Source organism: Equus quagga, chromosome 4, assembly GCF_021613505.1.
Source record: "Equus quagga isolate Etosha38 chromosome 4, UCLA_HA_Equagga_1.0, whole genome shotgun sequence".
NCBI lineage: Eukaryota > Metazoa > Chordata > Mammalia > Perissodactyla > Equidae > Equus > Equus quagga.
In genome coordinates, this window is record NC_060270.1 from 15,740,961 (window position 1) to 15,760,144 (window position 19,184).

General features: G+C 40.6%; 1 protein-coding gene across 3 annotated transcripts in view; it reads right to left on the reverse strand.

Moving 5' to 3' along the window:
* Nucleotides 1–2,874: 2,874 nt before the first annotated feature.
* Nucleotides 2,875–19,184, reverse strand: part of USF3 (upstream transcription factor family member 3) — a 46,294-nt gene continuing 29,984 nt past the window's right edge. For all 3 annotated transcript variants that reach the window (XM_046659909.1, XM_046659907.1, XM_046659908.1), the window contains 2 exons: nucleotides 17,402–17,498; nucleotides 2,875–14,840 (listed from right to left, as the gene is read on the reverse strand). In XM_046659909.1, coding sequence (XP_046515865.1) covers nucleotides 8,371–14,840; nucleotides 17,402–17,498 — 6,567 coding nt within the window. In that variant the 3' untranslated portion in view covers nucleotides 2,875–8,370. The remainder of the gene's footprint in view (nucleotides 14,841–17,401; nucleotides 17,499–19,184) is intronic.

A 19,184-nucleotide genomic window follows, 5' to 3' on the forward strand; every position in this document is an offset into this window, starting at 1 on the left:
CTCAGGGCCAGTCTTCCTCAGCAAAAAGAGAAGGATTGGCAGCAGATGTTAGCTCAAGGCTAATTTTCCTCAAAAAAAAAAAAAAAAGATCATCTTTGTCTTGTCTCAACTTTGGGGGAAATCATTAAGTATGATATTAGCTGTAGTTTTTGGGTTTTGTTTTTTTGTAGACATGCTTTAGCAGATTGAGAATGTTCCCTTCTCCTATTTTGTTTAGAGTTTTTACCATAAATGGATGCTCAATTTTACTAACTGAGTTATTGTATGTTTTTTTCTCCTTTATTTTGTTAATACAATGAATTGCATAAGTTGATTTTAAAATGTTAAAACAAACTTGCGTTCTTGAAATAAACCCCATTTGGTCATGATGTACTATTCTTTTCTTCTATCACTAGACTCAATTTGCTGACAATCTTATAGAATTTTCACGTCTATGTTTATGAGGGATATTGGCCTCTAACTTTTTTTACTATAATGTTGTGACAGGTTGGTATCAAGGTTATGTTAACTTCCTAAAACTAGTTTGGAAGTGATTCTTGTTTTCCCATTTCATGAATTGGAGTAGATTAGTGTTACTTCTTCTTTTAATAGAGGACGTTTCCACTAAAACCCCTTGTGCTAAAGAAAAAACCCAGCTTTATTGAGATATAATTCATATATCATAAAATTCACCCATTTAAAGTGTATAATTCAACAGTTTTTAGTGTATTCACAGAGTTATGCAACCATCATCACATCAATTTTAGAGCATTTTCATCACCCTGAAAAAGAAACCTTGTAACTGTTAGTCACACTTCACATTCTCCCAAACTCCCCAACCCTAGGCAACCACTATCCACTTCCTGTCTTTACAGATGTGCCTACTCTGGACATTTCACAGAAATGGAATCATACAATACATGGTAGGAAAGTTTTTAATTACAGATTCAATTTAGCTAACAGGTATAGGACTATAAAGACTTTCTATTTCTTCTTGTGTCCGTTTCCGTAAGTTGTATTTTTCAAGAATTTTGTTCATTTCATCTAAGTTGTCAATGACATTGGCATGAAGTTGTAAATAATCTTTTATGTTTTTAATTTTCATATGATCTTTTGTGATGTTCCCTTTTACATTCATTTTATTGGTAATTGGTATTTTCTCTTTTTTTTTCCTGATCTGTCTTTCTAGGAGTTTTTGTTTGCATTTCAACCTTTTCCAAGGATCAACTTTTGAGTTTGTTGATTTTCTCTATCATATGTCTGCTTTTCCTTCTGCTTATCAGTCACATTTTCCTGGATGTTGTATATATTTCCTGGACATTGTACATAAAAGAACTGCAGAGGCTGAAGCTAACGTTCTCTTTCACCAGACAGGGATCATGCTTTTGCTTTGTTAGGCAGATGGAGAGTTGAGCTGGGTGAGGGCTGGGATGTAGCTGTGGTTAGGTTCAGTTGACTTCTGCTTGTAAATGTCTGCAGGGTGAGACTGCTCCCTTCAGTAGGAATGTCTTCTAACCTTCATGAATCTCTGGGAGCTTTCACTCTTTCTATTCAACCCAGACTCATCAAACATCCCCAGGGGGAAAAAGGCAGGCCAGAGATCTCAGTTCACCTTGGGAAGGTTTTTCTCTCTGTGGAATTTTGTTCAGCTAGTCCTCTTATATTTGATGTGTTTTAGTATCTTTTAACGATTTTTCTAATCTCTCGCTTTTTGTTCTGGTTGTTGGAGTGGGATTGATGACCTGCCACTAGCTACTATATCTTACCTAAAAGTGGCAATCTCCTGGATAGCTTTTTAAAGAGATGTCACTTATTAAAATCATTTCACCTCAAACATCTAACTAAACTGTAAAGCTAACAAAACTTTAAAGTATATAGTTATTATAACTTGCACATTCATTTTAGGGAAATCAAATTTACGCTTAGCAGTTGCATTTGTATGGATTGTATACCCTTTATGGCACATAAGGGCTCCTTGTGTAATCAAACTATATGATACATCCATGACCTCTGTATGAGAGGCAGTGTGCAACAGTAGGAAAACACCAAACGCTTGATAGTCAGAATACTGAGGTTTAATCTGAACTGTGAAGCTAGGACAAGGAAAATATTGTGAGCATTAATTTCCTAGAGCACATGTGAGAGTAAATAATCTCTGAAGGTCTTCGTTTTACCTGTGTTGACATTAGGATATATTTTACATATTCGTAAGACAAAAACTCCAGGTATAAATGAGATAAATACCAGGTATCTGCTATCCAATTCAACAGAACATACCAATGTTTTTGAAGCGCCTCTCCTTGATATCATGTCCCTCCCTTCTTTCCTAAGAAGTATCCATTTTTCTGAACTTTGGGTTTATCATTTCCCTAATTTATAATTTTTACATCTGCAGGCTATTGCTAAACAATCAATTGTTTGCTGTGTAGGCATTTAAACTTCATACAGCTTTATACTGTGTAAGTTCCTCTGCAACTTGTTTTTTCCCCTCAAACGTCCTGCTTGTGAGATGTGACCAAGCTGATGTGGCTGTAATGAAAAACCTAATTCTCGTCCCAAAGTTCTGTGCTTCAGTTTCCTCCACTATAAATACAGAAGCAGAGTTTAACCTGAATCCTCTCTCAACACTTCTCCAGATCTGAGATCCTAATTTTACTTTTTACAGTAAGTACAGAGGTGTATGGTGTACTCTAACAATACAGCACCGGTCCTAATTAGGATTTATTTGAGGTTGACTCTTTCACCAGGAACACAGTCCCCAGGAGAAACATGTCATGGTGTCATTTTTAGACACTTTGGCAAAATTTAAAGGTCACTTGAATATAAAACTTCAGTATGCAAGTCGTTTTAATGCTAGGTTTGAAGTGGCACATGCAATGATCAGAAAAGACAGAATTCACAATGCAAAAATGCAAAGTTTATTTTCTTAAATAAAATACTATATTCATATCTATACAAATAATTATTACAACCATTAAAATGTTACATTTACCAATAAAAATTTCAAAACTTTAAACAAGAGCATGGTTCAGAATATTCACACCCTAATACAATGCATTTGTAAAAAGATGTCAAAATAAACAGGACCTATTCTTATTTACAACTGTAGGACAATCCTGATCATATTATACATATCTGCTCTGGATTCCATTACAAAACAAATTAATTCCCATTAGAATTATAAACCAGGGGATTTACAGTAATGGGACAGAGTGCACAGCAGATATTGCTGGCATGGGAATACATACAAATATGACACTACAGTTAGGTTTTTTCTGGTGACTGCCCTACAGTAAGCTTCTCACCCAGTGTATCTATAAATAATTTGTGAAGGTAATTATGTTCTCAGATTTTTCCACCTATTTTTACCAAAATGTATACATATATATATATATATGGCCTGCTGAAAGTGGAAGCAATCTCTTCTTCACAGTAACACATCTGCAGCATTTTAAGCAACACTGTCTGGTCCCTTTCTTCTTGGAAAAATCAGCAGTTCAACTCCCCTTAAAGGTTACCAACATAGTCAAGCCCAGTGCCTCAGTGACCTCAGAGATGGAAAATGGTTTTAAGACTTAGGGGATAGGGGAACAGAGATCCGGAAAAGTGAAGAGGGGATTTACATGGAGTAAACATTAAGTTCCTATGACATAGTACGGCGTGTAGCTGTACACAAAACTGAGCCAAAAAATAATAGTAATAATAATTTTTTTTAAGTTTTAAATTACAAATGAAGTTATCTTTTACGCCTCATGAAATCCCTAGTGACAGATTATGCAGTCATCCAAAGTAACACCAATTTGGATATTATTCCCAATATTTTCAACCCAAGTTGGCTCATGTTTATGAAGCATCTTAATACATGTATGTGCCAGAAAAAGATCACGGTTGATAGGGTTTGTGCAAATCTAGAAATAAGGATGTTGAATGACCACCACATACAAGCTCTGAGTTTAAAAGGAGTTTTGCTTCTAACTACTAAGTTTTTTATAAGATCGGCATTAAAGATGGCTCAGAGAATGATAAGGCAACAGTGAGAAACATGCGCTGTACTTGTCTTCTAGGTGTTGAACTGCGCAGCATGTACCATCCCAGCTGGTCCTTTGCTACAAGAGAGGAGCAGGTGAGACATATGTTCCAACGGCTGGTCTTAGGACCAGAGGCACAGTTTCAGGTCAAGTGCAGTACCAGGGTAGAGGCGTGTGGGCAGAACTAGGAGCTCTGTGTCCAAGAAGGTCTTCACCACTTCTTACCAGCATGTCTGGACTGCCTCACTCGAAACCTGATGTCCCCCACAGACTCTAGTAGAAACTCTCAAGCTCACACAGGAAGTGTAGAATGCAGGGAGACTATGGTTAAGTCCACAAAAAAAAAAAAAAAAAAGAGAGAGACCCTTTTCTGTTGAATTCTGGGGAAGGAGAAATGGTAGCACTCCAGCCAAAAAGCTATCTCAAGAAGAAACTAATTTCTGGCCTTTAATTTGCGTATAGGTATCATAAAATCATCATTCACAGATTAACTTCACACTAGTGTATCTGGCTATTACTATTGCCCACTGGATGTACACAGCCATGGGCGATTATCTCCAAAGACAGGATTGATACACACAACAGAATTACAATGACTTCCAGCTTCCTAAGGATATCAACCCAAAGTCATCTGATTTTGGTACCACCTTTGCCTTTTCTTCACTCCTCCATGGGAAAAAAACAAGCTCACCAAAACAAGGAACAGAGCGATATGGCACATTCGATATTTTAAATCAACTGTGAACTATTTTTAGTTCAAGAAATTCTTGTTGCCTCTTAATAGAATAGGAGACTAGTGGTTCCCAAAGCCAAGAACTGAGGATCACACCTTGGGAGTATGACTCCCTATCACACACCAACCCAATAAACTAACCCAAGAAACTTGGCAAGGCAAAGGAGTAACGATCCTGCTAAGGAAATGACCAGGTTCCCTGCCACCTGTTTGATAGGGAGCAGACGGAAGAACATGAGGGCCTAGGGATCTATGTATCAAAGAAAGAATAAAGCTAAGAAGATGCATATTAGTAAGTCTTTACCCTTTCTCCAATTTTTAAAACTTTACTCCTATTAAAATATGTTTCCACATTTTTTTGGAGTATAAACTTTAGCCTCTCCATGAAATGGCTAACGTTAGAAGGCAAGAACAAGGCAAATGAATTATCTTTAAAATGTTTAAATAACTGTGTATTTAAGAAGGCTGATTTTAAAAAGCTGATCCTCATTGCAGTTCACCCTGATATGTGACTGGAAATTGCTGCAAAAGAACATGCCCTCCTCATTCTTCTCTTTCCACAGTTCTGGTATGTTAAATTTTATAAAGCACAATCACTCCGGAATTCTCACTCCTTACTTAGAAAAAGGGTGCCATCTCTGGTACCCCCAAAATGTCTTACAATAAAAACAAAAATAAATTTCCTGAAGCGGTATAAAACATCCCCAAACAACCTGTATGTACCAAAAAAAGAAATGACTTCAAACTTGATTTCTTCTATCCATGATTGACATTAAAAGTTTATACATGATGAGAAATCTGAAAATTTTCACCTCATTAGAAGTTACTGTACTAAATGTTTAGAGGAAGCAACGATTTTCTGTAACTGATTCTATATGATCAGTAACACTAAAAGAGAGGAGAATGATTTATCAATGGCTCTCACTTATGACTCATTCGTAAGTTTGTATATTTCCAGAAATTACAAAATTATTTATGGAAATGGTTTTACATTCTATGGGAATATATTAGTGAGCTAGGAATAACATTAAATTTATGATAACCAAAATTGACCATGTTCTCTGCCATTGCTTTGCCAAAAATTATATCCAGAGATTGCTAGGTATTAAGTAATAAATTTCCTCCCCCAAATCATGTAGTTCTAATTATCAAACACTTAATACTGCTGGTGAATCTCACACACTTGTGCTTTTAAGTCAAATAAGATTACTATGCTCTGAACACTTTCAGAATTGAGTTCATACATAAAATGACCTCTTACATATATTTGCACACGTTTGTAAGACAGTTAGAGCTACATGTATGCAGGAGCCAAATTATTTGCAGATGGTCATGTCTTTCCTCAGATGGTCAAATAAGCCTTACTTAGGGGTAGAGACTCATTTGGGATCCAAGTGTTAGATGCTTGGAATGAAAGCTCTGAGAAATGTAAATGCTATCTCTGAACAGAGCTGAGCAGAAAAATACAATCAATGCAACAGAGAAATATCTGGAAGTACCAGGCTGCGAGGTCTTTCCATTGCAGCATTCAAACTAAGCTTCTCTTTAGCCTGTTACCTTGGTTCCAATTACATCTAACAGTCCCTGTGCTGTGTGTGGATGTGTGTGTGTGTGTGTGTGTGTGTGTGTGTGTGACAGAGAGAGAGAGAGAGAGAGAGAAAGAGAGAGAGACAGAGACAGAGAGACAGAGAGAGGGAGGGAGGGAGAGAGAATGAATAGTCAAACGCATTGAAAACTGTCCTTGAAATTGTCAGACATAAATCTCACATTTTTTTCTCAATTAAAAGTTTTCACTGCTGTGTCTGTCTGCAGCCTTTGTTAAGTAACTTATTCACGAAGCTCTCTTATTCCTCCCCATGACCATCCTGAAGGGAGAAAATACAGGAGTTTTTCTTGTTTGCGCTATTTTTTTTTGCCCCCGGAGGCTGCTTCGGTGGCTGCAGAAGAGCCAGGAAGGGCTGGCGAGAACAGGTGCAGAGGCACGGACGGCCCTCGGGCTGGGTCGTTAGGACAGGTATTGGCTGCAGTTCACTGATCTCACCAAGACTTGGGAGGCTTTTTTAAGGAGGAAAAAATAAAACTCTGGTCCTTGGGTTCATTTTGTTAACTGAGCAGACAGAACAATTTATATGCATCTCCCCGACTCCGTCCCATTTTTGGCAGAACAGAACAACAACAAGTAGTGAGTCTGAGAATATGAGTATATGTGGTTGTTTTCTTAGTTTTTAAGAAATTTTTCAAAATTTAATACGTGAGTATATACACGCTTTTTAATTTATTACTAACTTCTGTGAGGCTTTTTGAAACCCTTGCATTAAGTTTTTCTATACTTCAGCAGGTCTCAGGTCTCAATTTCCCATTTAGATGGCAGGCCTCTTTTCAGAGGACCAGTATATACCTTAAAATTTGTCTGTGTACACACACTCAGACACACATATGGACATATACAAAGACAATTTTTTGAAGCACCATTTCACATCTACCATCTGGAAAAATAAGGAACAAATTCATTTTCTCATTATAACTCTACTATGAAGGATAATAATGCAATATACAATGCCATATTTTAAATATAAATATCAGTAAATGAAAATACTGACAGAGCTTAAGACTCTCTCAGAAATATTTAAAAAGTAAGGCTCAAATAACTGTGTAGATTCCAAACACACTATTTACTGATCAGTCCCTAATGATTAAACAAATGGAAAAGAATTTATTTCAAGATCAAATAAATAGGACGAAGAGAGAATACTAAAATACAATTCAATTGATGAAAGAACAACCTTTCACTAAACACATGTGAAAACCCACTACGCCACTGCTTTCGTCCTTATGGCCTGATACAAAACACAAGGACAAATGGAGAACATCGACATCCTTTGCTTTTTAGCTTTCTATTTTTAAGGCTAATTGTTTAAGGAAGATCTTTGCTTTACGGGATCTTGGCACATTTGAGGATAACGTAGCTCCCTAATTTGAAAAACAAGACATGAAATTCAGGTAATTCATGAATTGTTACAATTAAGAAAGAAGCCTCTACTCTAACCAAACCTTGGGAATGAAAGCTGATTAAAGAACTCACTGATTTCCCAACTGCCTAACTTAAACCATGGACGTTCGTTCTACATCAGTTCAGCACCTGCCATGGGTAAGAAACTGTCCTAGCTGCTGCCATCGGCCAGCATTTGGTTATGAGTCACTGTTGTACTGAACTGTCTGGATTTTTGGAGAGCAATTCAACCATCTATTTTACAAATTATCAATAATCAAGTTTAAAATCTAGGTTTCTTCCTATTACCCAGCACATACCAAGATGATCTCCCCCAATTTCCAGCTGATTAATATTTAGGGAATAGAAGATCACAGATCAAACTTGAAAATGTAAATCTGCTTGGAAAATTAAAAAAGCACACCATGCAGTTAAAAATGAAAGAGAATTTGTTTTTGACGACCCAGTGATTACACCATCTCTGACATGGCTTCCCCACATTCAGAAGATAACTGGAAATTGTATACACACAAAAAGACACACGCACACACAATCTCTCTCTTCATGTGCATGTGTGTGTGTATACACACACAAATACATGTGTAGTCTCACCCATTACATTTAGGTTTAGTCTGTCACTACTAAACAGCTGAACTGCAGTCATGACCTAAAATATGGCTTATGTTGTGGGCAGGTCTGTTTGAAGACTGCTTGGAAGAGTCAGAGGCAGAGGAGTTTGCTATTGTAAGCAGAGGTGACATTGCTGAGCCATCAGGAAGCGCTGTAGCTATTTCTGGAAACAAAGATGTCATATTAAAATTGGATAAGTGGGAGTTGGTCATGTGCATTGGTGGCATCTCAGGGAGGAGAGGGAAACTTGGTTGAGCAAACCCAACAGGTCTGGGAGGAGATAAAATCGATCCGAATCGGTTATTTAAACTTCCACTGTTTACCTTCTCTGTGCTAGGATTTGAGAACATTTGATTAGAAAAATAGGGAATTGAAATATCATTGGACAATGTAGGATGAGCAGGAGAATATGGGGGATAGAAGGAGGGTAGGGTATTTTGGGGATCTACAGGGATGAGGGCTGGAGTCCGAGTGGCACTGGGCTGAGTGACCTGTGGAATGAAAGAAGTATTAGCATTAATTGGTGGATTCATGCCACCCTCGGGAATAAAAGGAAAACCAAAATTTTGCGATAGTGTATGCTGGTCAGGCGCTGAGTTATCATTAGGTACTTGTGGGCTATCAGGCATGAAACGAACAATACTTCCTCTCTTCTCTGTAGTGGGTTGTTGGCGTCCAAGAATCATACTGCCGCTAGTAGACAGAGGAAGATGGGGAAGACTTGGATCAAAGACATTACTATGTCTTTGGTTTCCAGAACGATTCCTCTCAGGTTGACGAATTTTGGAACCACTGCTGTCTTGCAAGAGATGCCTTGATCGCTGGGGAACTGAAGAATTAGTTTGACGTACAGGAGGCCCTTGATCAGCATTTCCATGAGACACAGATGGATGCGGCAAAGCTGGCCTTGCAACCCCATGCATGTTGGTTGTGACTGGAGGGTTCATGTGGCCCTTGGTTCCATGACTGTCAGTAATCCTCATGGGATTGGACTTCTGTACAGAAACATTGGGACTTGTGTTTCGACCCTGAATATCTCCTGAAGAAGAAGAACTTGAAAAAGGAATATTTAAGGTGCTGTTCCTGGTGTTAATTGCACCTAAGGACATGTCACAACTTTCCCTATTCTGACTGTCACTCTCTCTTCTAATATGGACACTTTCATGAGTTGGTGGACAATTATATTCAATTGCAGAAGACGGACCACATTGTGTATTCCTCTGATGTTCTGAGAGTGATCTCTGGCTCCCAATGACCTGATCACCAAGGTGAGGAGCAAGTAAACTCTGCATGAAACTTTGGTGACATGTATTTTCACTGTCCCTTGGTGGGATAGCATTTCCTGTTGGGATGCTCTGAACTGGTGGATAAGGTAATCTCTTTTGGCGGTCAATCGATGGTGGACCAGGATTTTGACTAATTCGAAAAGCCTGGGACTGCATACTCCTCAATGATGATACCGGGTTACCTATTTCATTATTTCTTGAAGATTGTACTTCAAAATTACTCTGGGGCTGTTGACTGGCTCCACTTGGTTTAAATGTCTGACAGTCAGAAAGGCGGATATCTGAGGCAACAGTATGGTCCACACGACTCTGCATATTATGAATGGCCAAACTTTTATTTCTGGGAACATCAAGATAGCTTCTCATTTCAAGCTGATCTGAGACTCTGGAACCCTGAATTGATATACCCATTCTCTGCTCTGAATTAGAAGACGTCTTTCCAATGAGTGCCTCAGCAGAATAACTTGAAACTCTATTTCTCTCTGGCCTGTGTGGAGCACACGTCATGTCTGAAGGTCTCGTCACAATACTTGGTTGGGACACCATCTGCTGCTCTATGCCTCTTGATGTCAAAAGCCTCTGCATTGGATTATGCCCAGATACATGTTCAGAAGAAACCCCTGAACCTTGCTGCCTGCTTCCAACATCCGGCTGCTGGTGCATAATATCTTGATTGAGATGGTTCTGGGGATGGTTATGATGGCTCCGGCTAGTTGAAGGGTTTTCACAACTCTTCTCTGGCTGGGAGCTCCCAAAGTGTTGCTGCATCTGTTGCTGCATCTGCTGATGGTGGGGATGAGGCTGACCACTCTTGGATCGGGCTTGGTCAGTTCCATGGTGCTTCGGTTGTAGGGAAAGCTGAGAGGCCTGAGTGCCTTGAACAAGATTTCTCTTTTTCTGCATCTGAACTTCCTGTTGCAGAGTTCTCTGCTGATGGACATTATGGGGCTGAGAGAGGCCAGAGCTCTCTGCATGAGGTACGTGATGCTGCAGTTGATATAAGTGATGCCTCTCTCTTAACTGTCCTGCTTGCTGCTGCTGCTGCTGCTGCTGCTGCTGCTGCTGCTTTAAGTAGAGATGGTTACTATGCAGGTGAGATACCCCTTGAGCTGGAACATGCTGTTGCAGGGCCTGGAGATGCTGAGTGGCCTGGGTTTGCTGCTGCTCGGCAACTGAAGGCTGAGAACTGCACTGCACTTCAGTTTGCCTCAAGGCAGGGGCCACAAAGTTGTTACTAGGTGGAAATAATCGTGTAAGGCCATCTCCGTGCGCTGGGTTGCTAATAGGCACAACTGAGTTTGAAGAGTTGGGAGGGATCTGACTAACCATCATTTGAGTTTGATCAGAAATGCTGTCCGGAGTTCGGCTCATCAGAGACATACCTTCAAGCCTGAGGGGAGCTGGCTGACAATGCTTTTGACGTTTAGCTGAAGAGAGTAAAAGGTCATCTTGGACAGCACGCTTAGCAGAGTCTTTACGGCTTTCATGACTTGGCTTTAAGAGTGACTCTTGAATCTGTGGATTTGGTATGGTAGCGGTCATAGGATTTAACTGTTCTTGGGAATATTCGGTCATCAGAGATGGCCCAGGAGGCTGACCGCCATAGGAGCTAGATGCAACAGTCAGATTCACTGTTGCAGGAACGGTAGTTTGCTCTGAAGTTTGGGCTAAGCCAGCACAGCTGACCAGAGGATGGCTGATGCTACTTTGATGGATAAGATTATTCACACTTAAACTGGTGATGCTTGATGGCTGAGAAGTCGAAACCTGCAAAGAGGCATTTGATGTTTTAATTCCTATAGAACAACTTGGTTTTTCAAGGGGCCTATCCACAGTTGCTTCAACTGAATCCTGAGAATTAAATTCATTTGGTGTTGCTTCCGCCTGTCCTGGGTCAGTCTCTTTAGATACCTGTGTTTTGAAAGGCTGGTCTCCCTCTAAAGATGATGCTTCAGGAGGCTTTGAAGTAACTTCTCTTATATCAGCCTGGGTGCCGGCTCTTCCCTTCTCAAGGTTCTCCTGGTCAAAAATAGCTCTTGCTGCCAGAGCAACTATATCAGTTTGCTCTACAAAGGTACAGCTGTCACACGTATTAGTTGTTGTGTTGATGGTGACATCCTCTCTGGTTGTTTCAGGAAGCATGGATGCAACTGAGAAACTACGACTACTGCCAGAGCTGGTTGACATGGGAGAGTCAGCCTGCCTACTGGTGAGCAAAGAACCATTAATAACCTCCTGGTCAGGGAGGCAGGAATGATGCTGTCCTGGATCTCTATCATCACTGTTCAGCAGTAATAGCTCCTGTTTGGGATGTAAATCAACACTTGAATCAACTATTTTAGAATTTTCTGAAGAGAAGTCAGAATGATCCACTTGGACTGGAAGAGATGACTTCTGGGGGTCTTTTTCTTTAGCAAGACCGGAGAGCAATGCAGTTAAACCTTGCCCCTTTAAGAGACTTGTGGTTTGCATGGTAGCTGATAAATCTTGCTCAACCCTGCAAGGTTCAGCAATGATTTCTACCTCAGAAACACAGTCAGTATTTGTAGTGCTTGTGGTAGATGACAAACCAGAAACCTGAGAAACCAGAATATGGGGATCATTTGGAGATGGAATCAACACGTGGGCTGAAGGGCAGGATTTGGCAGCATCTGACAATGCAAAACTAGTCGGTGGCTTATCCTGAGATGTCTCTCGTTGCAAAATGGGGGCAGAATCTTTGGGTTTTGCTGGGGCCACTGCAAAATGTTCACTTGTTACAGATTCTTGGGAGGGCGAGCTAGACTCTTCTGCTGACTTAGATTTGGGTACTGACTCAGGTATCACTGGTTCAGAATTCAGAACATCCAAAGAATGTGAACCAGAAACATTCACGCTATTTTCCTGGGACACAGCCACAGATGGTAACACCACAGGGAGGCTCCCCAGCAGCTCATCACTACAGGACGGCTCTGCTGAGCCTTCAGCGCTGGGGCAGTCTAACTTGCCCACATCTCTGACTGGATTCTGGGGGCACACTGACTTGCTAGCTGCTAAGTGTTTCTTGACACTTGGCTTCTTATTCAACCTCTTTGACTTCATGTTAGGCAAACAAGCTGCAGTGTTCACTGAGGGAGTAGTCACTACATTATAAGTACTGGGTAGTGTGGCTGAATTTTCCGTTGTCATGGGAGGTGCTATGGTTGTTGTTAATGAAACGGAGTTAGCTGGGGTGGTTTGACTGTTTGCAGCAGTTTGAGGATTGGCAGGCTGGCCAATAGACAATTGCACACAGCTCTGGCCAGCCATCTGCGATATGCTTTGATTGAGGCTGGCCAACGCGCCAAATGTATTCAGGGCAACATTGGTATTTGGATCTTCGCTGGTGGTGGGTTGGATAATTTGCATAGGGGTTTGATTTGTAGTTCCTGATGAAGACATCACAGGCTGCAAAGCAAAGAGCTGTCCATTTAAAGAAATGGTTTGAGGCTGTTGTTGGTTTGACATGGTAACTGAAAACGTCTGTGTTGAATTAGATGTTGATAAAGATGAAGGCCTTGGTAATATGTGGACAAGATGCTTTCCTCCAAAAGTCTGTGGGGTCGAAACATTTTGCACTGAATTATTAGACCCTATTATAGCATTGGCTCCATTGACAGGGAATCGAACAGAACCAGGAGGTGGAGCCGAGAGGAGTGGCAAAGGATTCTGATTAGCTGCCTGTATGATTACTATCTGTTGACCTACTGTTTGGTTGGGAACCTCTGCCCTCATCACTGCTGGGCAAGGGGTGGTGCTGGGTGGCTGAAGAATGATAACGTTTTGATTTGCTGGAGCTGCATTAACAGCCGACCCCACTGGCTGAGCCATCTGGATCACTTGCATTGCTGAATTCAATGGAAGGATATTTTTTGGAGGCTGAGATTTAACTTGTGGTTGGGCAATTAGTGGCTGCATAGGTAAAGATGGACAAGAAGGCAGGGTGACAACTACTTGCTCAACTGGTTGCCCATCTCCTGGAAAGGAATTATTCAAGTTGATGCCTGTAGCCACATGTCTACTGGGGTTGGTTGTGGTGGGACTAGTACTAGACTCATTTAATACCGGAGTCACAGTAGAAGACGGTGTCTGGCTTAAGGGCTGAATAGTGTTTCCCGCCAGTTGCAAAGTAGTCCACGTTGTCTGCGTGTTTCCAGCCGAGGAAATGCGGGTGAGGCTATTAATGTTTTTCAAATCTGAAGCACTAACAGCTGAAGAAGGCAAAGAACAAGAAAGAGTCCAGACATTGTCTAAAGGGTTTGCAGAAAGACTGCTTACAGGAGTGGTGGTCTTCCCTCCTCCAGGGGCAGATGGGGCCACCACTGCGGTAACACTTGTTGTGTCTGCACCCTTGCCAATGCTCGAAGGACAAGAATCACCTGCAGATCTGGGAGGCTGGGAGCAGACTGTGGTGGCAACTGAAACAACAAAGGTGGTTTGAAAATCACTTCTGAAATCCTGTATGCTCAGGCAGGACTTGCTTCCATGGTGCACTTTAATGGCAGTTGCTGAGGAACTGGAGGGGATGCTTGTGGCACAAGGGACCGTTTTCTTCAATAATTTGGGGCTCTCTTGCCCATTCTTATTTTCAGAAGAATTTTGACCATTTAGACATGTGTGCAAGGAATGATGTTGGTGAGGTTCAGGCCCAATGGGAACAGTGATCAGTGAGCCACCGGTGGCACCAAGCACGCTCGATTCACTTTCAGAGGTGGAAAGCTCAAGAATATTTTGAGCAGAAATGGTAGCAGGAAGACAAAGAGGAACAGGCTGGTTGGCAGCCAACGCAGAAACCGTGGTCTGATGCCATGGCTTGTTTTCAGAAGGGTAAACTCCAGAAATAGACACAGGAGTCACAAGATTGCAAGCCCTCTGTACTGGCACCACATTGGCGGTTTGCTTTTGTAAATTATGACCAACATTAAAGGTTATCCCCTGAACAGCTGTTCCCTGGCTGTTTCCACCAGGCTGACTCCCATTGGAATAAACAATGATATTTTTTTGAACCTGGTCACTGGGAATAACAACAGAGACCTTTGAGTTTTTAAGATTTCCTTTCCAGTGGATTGTGGGGTCATCATATAAGCATATGTCATTTGCTTTCAGTAATTCAATATATCGGCCATTTTCTTTTTGAATTTCTTCCAGTTGCTTACGTAGCTTTTTAATTTCTTCAGCTACAATATTAAAAATAAAAAGGAAAATAATACCCATAAATGTCAGTATTGACAACCTAAGAAAGAACTGTGTACTGAACTACTAAATTCTAATGCCAGCATTCTAAATACCTCAATTGAGAATCTTCAGCTCTTTTCTAAATTCTTTCCTCTTTTTAGAATGGAATCTGAAACCTCTATCTCATCTTTTTAAAAGTTAAAGATCAACAACTCAAAGGTCAAAAATTACTCATAATGTAGAAATCTCAAAATTCCCAATTCAAAAATTCCCAATAGGGCAGCTACAAAGGTGAACCAAGTGAAGACACTGATATGATGGTAACATGCTAGGAACATCAATATAATAGCTTTTAAATGCTGCCGCAGCTAACTGTACTTATGGTGGTAATAGGCTCTTTTATAAATAGCTTTAAAACAGTTTCTACTTTACCCTTTGAAACAATAGAGACGAAGTAGAATATGCAAGAAGTGGTAACCACTGAAGAAATCATGAACAACGGAACTTGCATTTTCCTTGGTGGGGCCCATGTATGTGTGCTACTGAGTAATGAAGGCATCTGTCACAGCCCGACTCCTCTCATAGGGAGAGAACTTACCCATGGATCCTACCAATGGGGGCAGCCTTGGCTGTGGGCATTTATGCTCTGTGACCCCAAACTTACCTCCCCACCTGCCTTACCAGAATGGTAAGTCCTCTCCGCCCCCCCGCCAAAGGCAGCCAATCCTCAAGGCCAGTGCCCCATGAGGTAGCCTGACATGAGAAGTTCTGTTCTCACAAGGATGAGCTGAGACTAGCAGATTATTTTACTCAGACATTTAAACTAAGAGGCTCAGAAGAAAGACGCCAATGTGCCACGGACATGAGAAATTAAAGGATGAGTATTATGGACCAAATAATGATGATGATTATTCTCACTTATTGCACACTTACTGTATGTCTGGCACTTTCTATTCACTGTCTCATTTAGTAATAATGATAACAATAATAACAACAACAGTGATAACAGGTAACATTCATCAAGCATTTACTATGAGCCAGGCGTTACTCTAAGTGCTTTACCTGCATTATCCCTGTTAATCCTCATAACATGAGATGGGAACTACCTATTGTCATCACCATTTTCAGATGTGAGAAGCAGGCTCAGAGTTGCTACATAATTTGTCTAAAGTCAACCAGATAGATGCTATGATCATCCTCATTTAAGATAGGGAAACTGAGACTTGGAGAGATTAAGTAACTGGCCAAAGGTACTGAGTGAGTAAATGAAGCTGAGGTTCAAACACAGGTGAGCCCGACTCCCAACGCCATTGTTCTGACCACTGCACAGACCGTCATGTGGACAGTGAGTATGTGGAAGAAGCTGTTGGGAGAAGAAAAGGAGAGGAGATGCACCAAAAGAACCAAAGAAAGGATGATGACAACAGAGACAGACTTAAGCTGCCTCACGTGCTGCCTCAGCCTGTGGCCTGGCTGTCCAGTTTTCCTGAGCCCCATGCAACATGTATTTTTTCAACTGTTCCTTTTCCCTAAGGTAACTTGATTGCCTCAGCCTCTGGGCTGTGAAACCAAAGGAGCCCTCCTTAGAAAAGTCTACACATCATTCTAGCCTAAACAACCTTTTTGTCAGATGCCTCAAAATGGTTATCAAACATATATTATGTATCTAACTACCCAACAGCATCATAAAACAGGTCCTGGACCATAAAAGACAGCTGACGTAGGTGAGGGGTTTAACTGTCATGTAACTAAAAGTACACAAGGAGAATTCAGAAGGCTGAGCTTCTGGATAGGCTTTCCAACAGCCTTCCCACTTCTTGGAACTAACAGGGCCCAGCTTTGCCCCCACCTCAGCAAATCCTGCCTTTGTTTCTCTCCTTTTAAAGTGACCTACTGAGTTGTCACAGGAAATCCTCTCACTGCTCTTGTCAGCGCCATAAATGAAGGACAATTCAAACTGGCCTACCATTCTGAAATTTACACTTGCCTGGGATACTTTTTTCAGCTGTAATAAGGAGACCTTCTCTCCAGTGCAACCAGAAAAACAGACCTCATTTGATAGCATAAAAAAGTCACTCTACCTAAAAATCAAATATCATTAACTGATCAGGCAATCTGATGCACATATTATATACAATACAAACAATTATGAACAGAACGTTTTGGCCTTTTGAGTTAATTCACAGTTGGATCTTGGCACAAGCATACCCTTATCTTGTTTTTAAGTTACACTTAAAAACAGAGCAGATCTTCCCCCTGCATCCTCTTATAGGATTCCCCTCACTGGAAGATCCAACTGGAATAGAGGAGATTCAATATTATTTGTGTCACAAGTTAAGCAAACATGAAAAACACAAATCGAAATTATGCATGCCTGCAAGATTGGAGCTGCTCACAGAAGGGGAAAAGAGGTAAACTAAGAAGAACCTATTTGCAATACTTTTCTCACAGACCCATTAAATACATGGTCTTAATAATGTTTTTAGGTAAAAAAAAAAAGCCTTGGACACAAAGGTCTGAATATTGAAAAAATAACAAAAAGTAAGAATCTTAAAATCTTTACCTTGTTCATTGTTTCCTCCGTTAAGCAGGAGTTCATCATTTTGCCTTTTCAATTCTGTGATGTATTTAAAGGCTTGGTCCAGGATCATATTCTTGCTCTGCCAAAGAAAATTAACCATTTAAAAGTTTCACTGCAGGGTAAGAATTTACCAGAAGAGCCTTAAAATTTTGGTTGTATCACATATATGTGATATACAGCTTTTCAAAATTTAAAACAGGCACCATATTCAAAAGTTTCTACTGTTCATCTCCACTTCCTAAGTATTTACTGAGCAGGCACTGTATGTCAGGCTCTGTTCTAGGCCTTGGGGATATAACAAACAAAACAGACAAAGTTCCTGACCTTGAGGAGTATATTATATATGTATATTTAAATCCGGTGGTGAGAAGTGCTATGAAGAAAAATATAGCAGGATAAGGAGGGCGCCAGAGAGAAGGCAGAGGTTACTCTGTGCCATGGACTGAAGGTTTGTGTCCCCCTACAATTCCTGTTGAAACCCTAAGCCCTGATGTGATGGTATTTGGAGGGGGGCCTTTGGGAGGTGATCAGGTCAGGAGGGTAGACCCTTCGTGAATGAGATCAATGCCCTTAGAAGAAATGACACAAGAGAGGGGATCGCTCTCTGTCATGTGAGGACATAACCAGGAAGAGAGCCCATGCCAGGAAGAGAACTGACTGGCACCCTGATCTTGGACTTGCCAGCCTCCAGAATTGTGAGAAATACATGTCTTTTGTTTACGCCACCCAGTCTACGTTATTTTTCTTACAGCAGCCCAAACTAACTAAGACATTCTGCTATAACCTACTTTGCATAGGGAAGCTGGGGAAACCCTCTCTGTAAGATGATATTTGAGCAAAAGCCTGAGGAGTACAAGGAAGTATGCCCTGTGATATCTGCAGCAAGGAGTGCAGGCAGCGGGATCAGTGCAGGCAGAGGCCCTCCAGCAGGGCAGCGTGTGGCGTGCTGGAGGAACAGCAGGGAGGCGAACGGGACTAGAGCAGAGAATAAAGAGGAAGAGTGGCAGAAGAAGAGGCCAGAGAGGGCCTTCAAGACTGCATAGAGACTTTAGATTTTAATGTTGTTCTTTACTGTCAACCACAGCTACACATTATTCTAAATTATAGAGTGAGAAAACAGTGTCACTTGATTGAGTTTTGGTGTCATGCTCCCAGTATATTCCAGTCCTAAACTTTTTCAAAAAGATTGTCAAATGTCCCTTTATTCTTTATTCCTAATTAACAATTTCTAAAATTGAAAACATAATATGTGCATATGGCAAAAAATGTAAATAATATGAAGGGATATAAAATTCCTTTTGGCTTTAGCTCTTTCGACCCCTTTCCAGAGGCACCACCTTGAAGTTACTTGTGCATCCTTCCAGAAATAGTCTATGCCAATACGAGCATCTCTATATGTCTTTTTTGAAAACCCAGATAGAAGGATACTAAAATTAGTAAGTTACATTATTTTTTTTAGTTTAAAAATATCTCTTGGAGATACTTCCATACAGCATTTAGATATCTATAGCTATGTTAGACTTTCTAAAGGATATATTTATTTCATTAACCATTCTATTAATGGTACATATTTAAGCTGTGTAAAAGGCATTCCAGTTTTTCAATGCTTCAGCTATGAAAAATGTTGCAGTGAATGTTTAACTTCTCCTCCAGTATGTATATTATTAAAGATCTCCAGTACGTATCAGCTCTTTTCACGTTGGAGTCAGTGATTTAGGGCTTTGGTTCAATAAGTTACAATTCAAGGTTCCTTAGACTGAGTCCT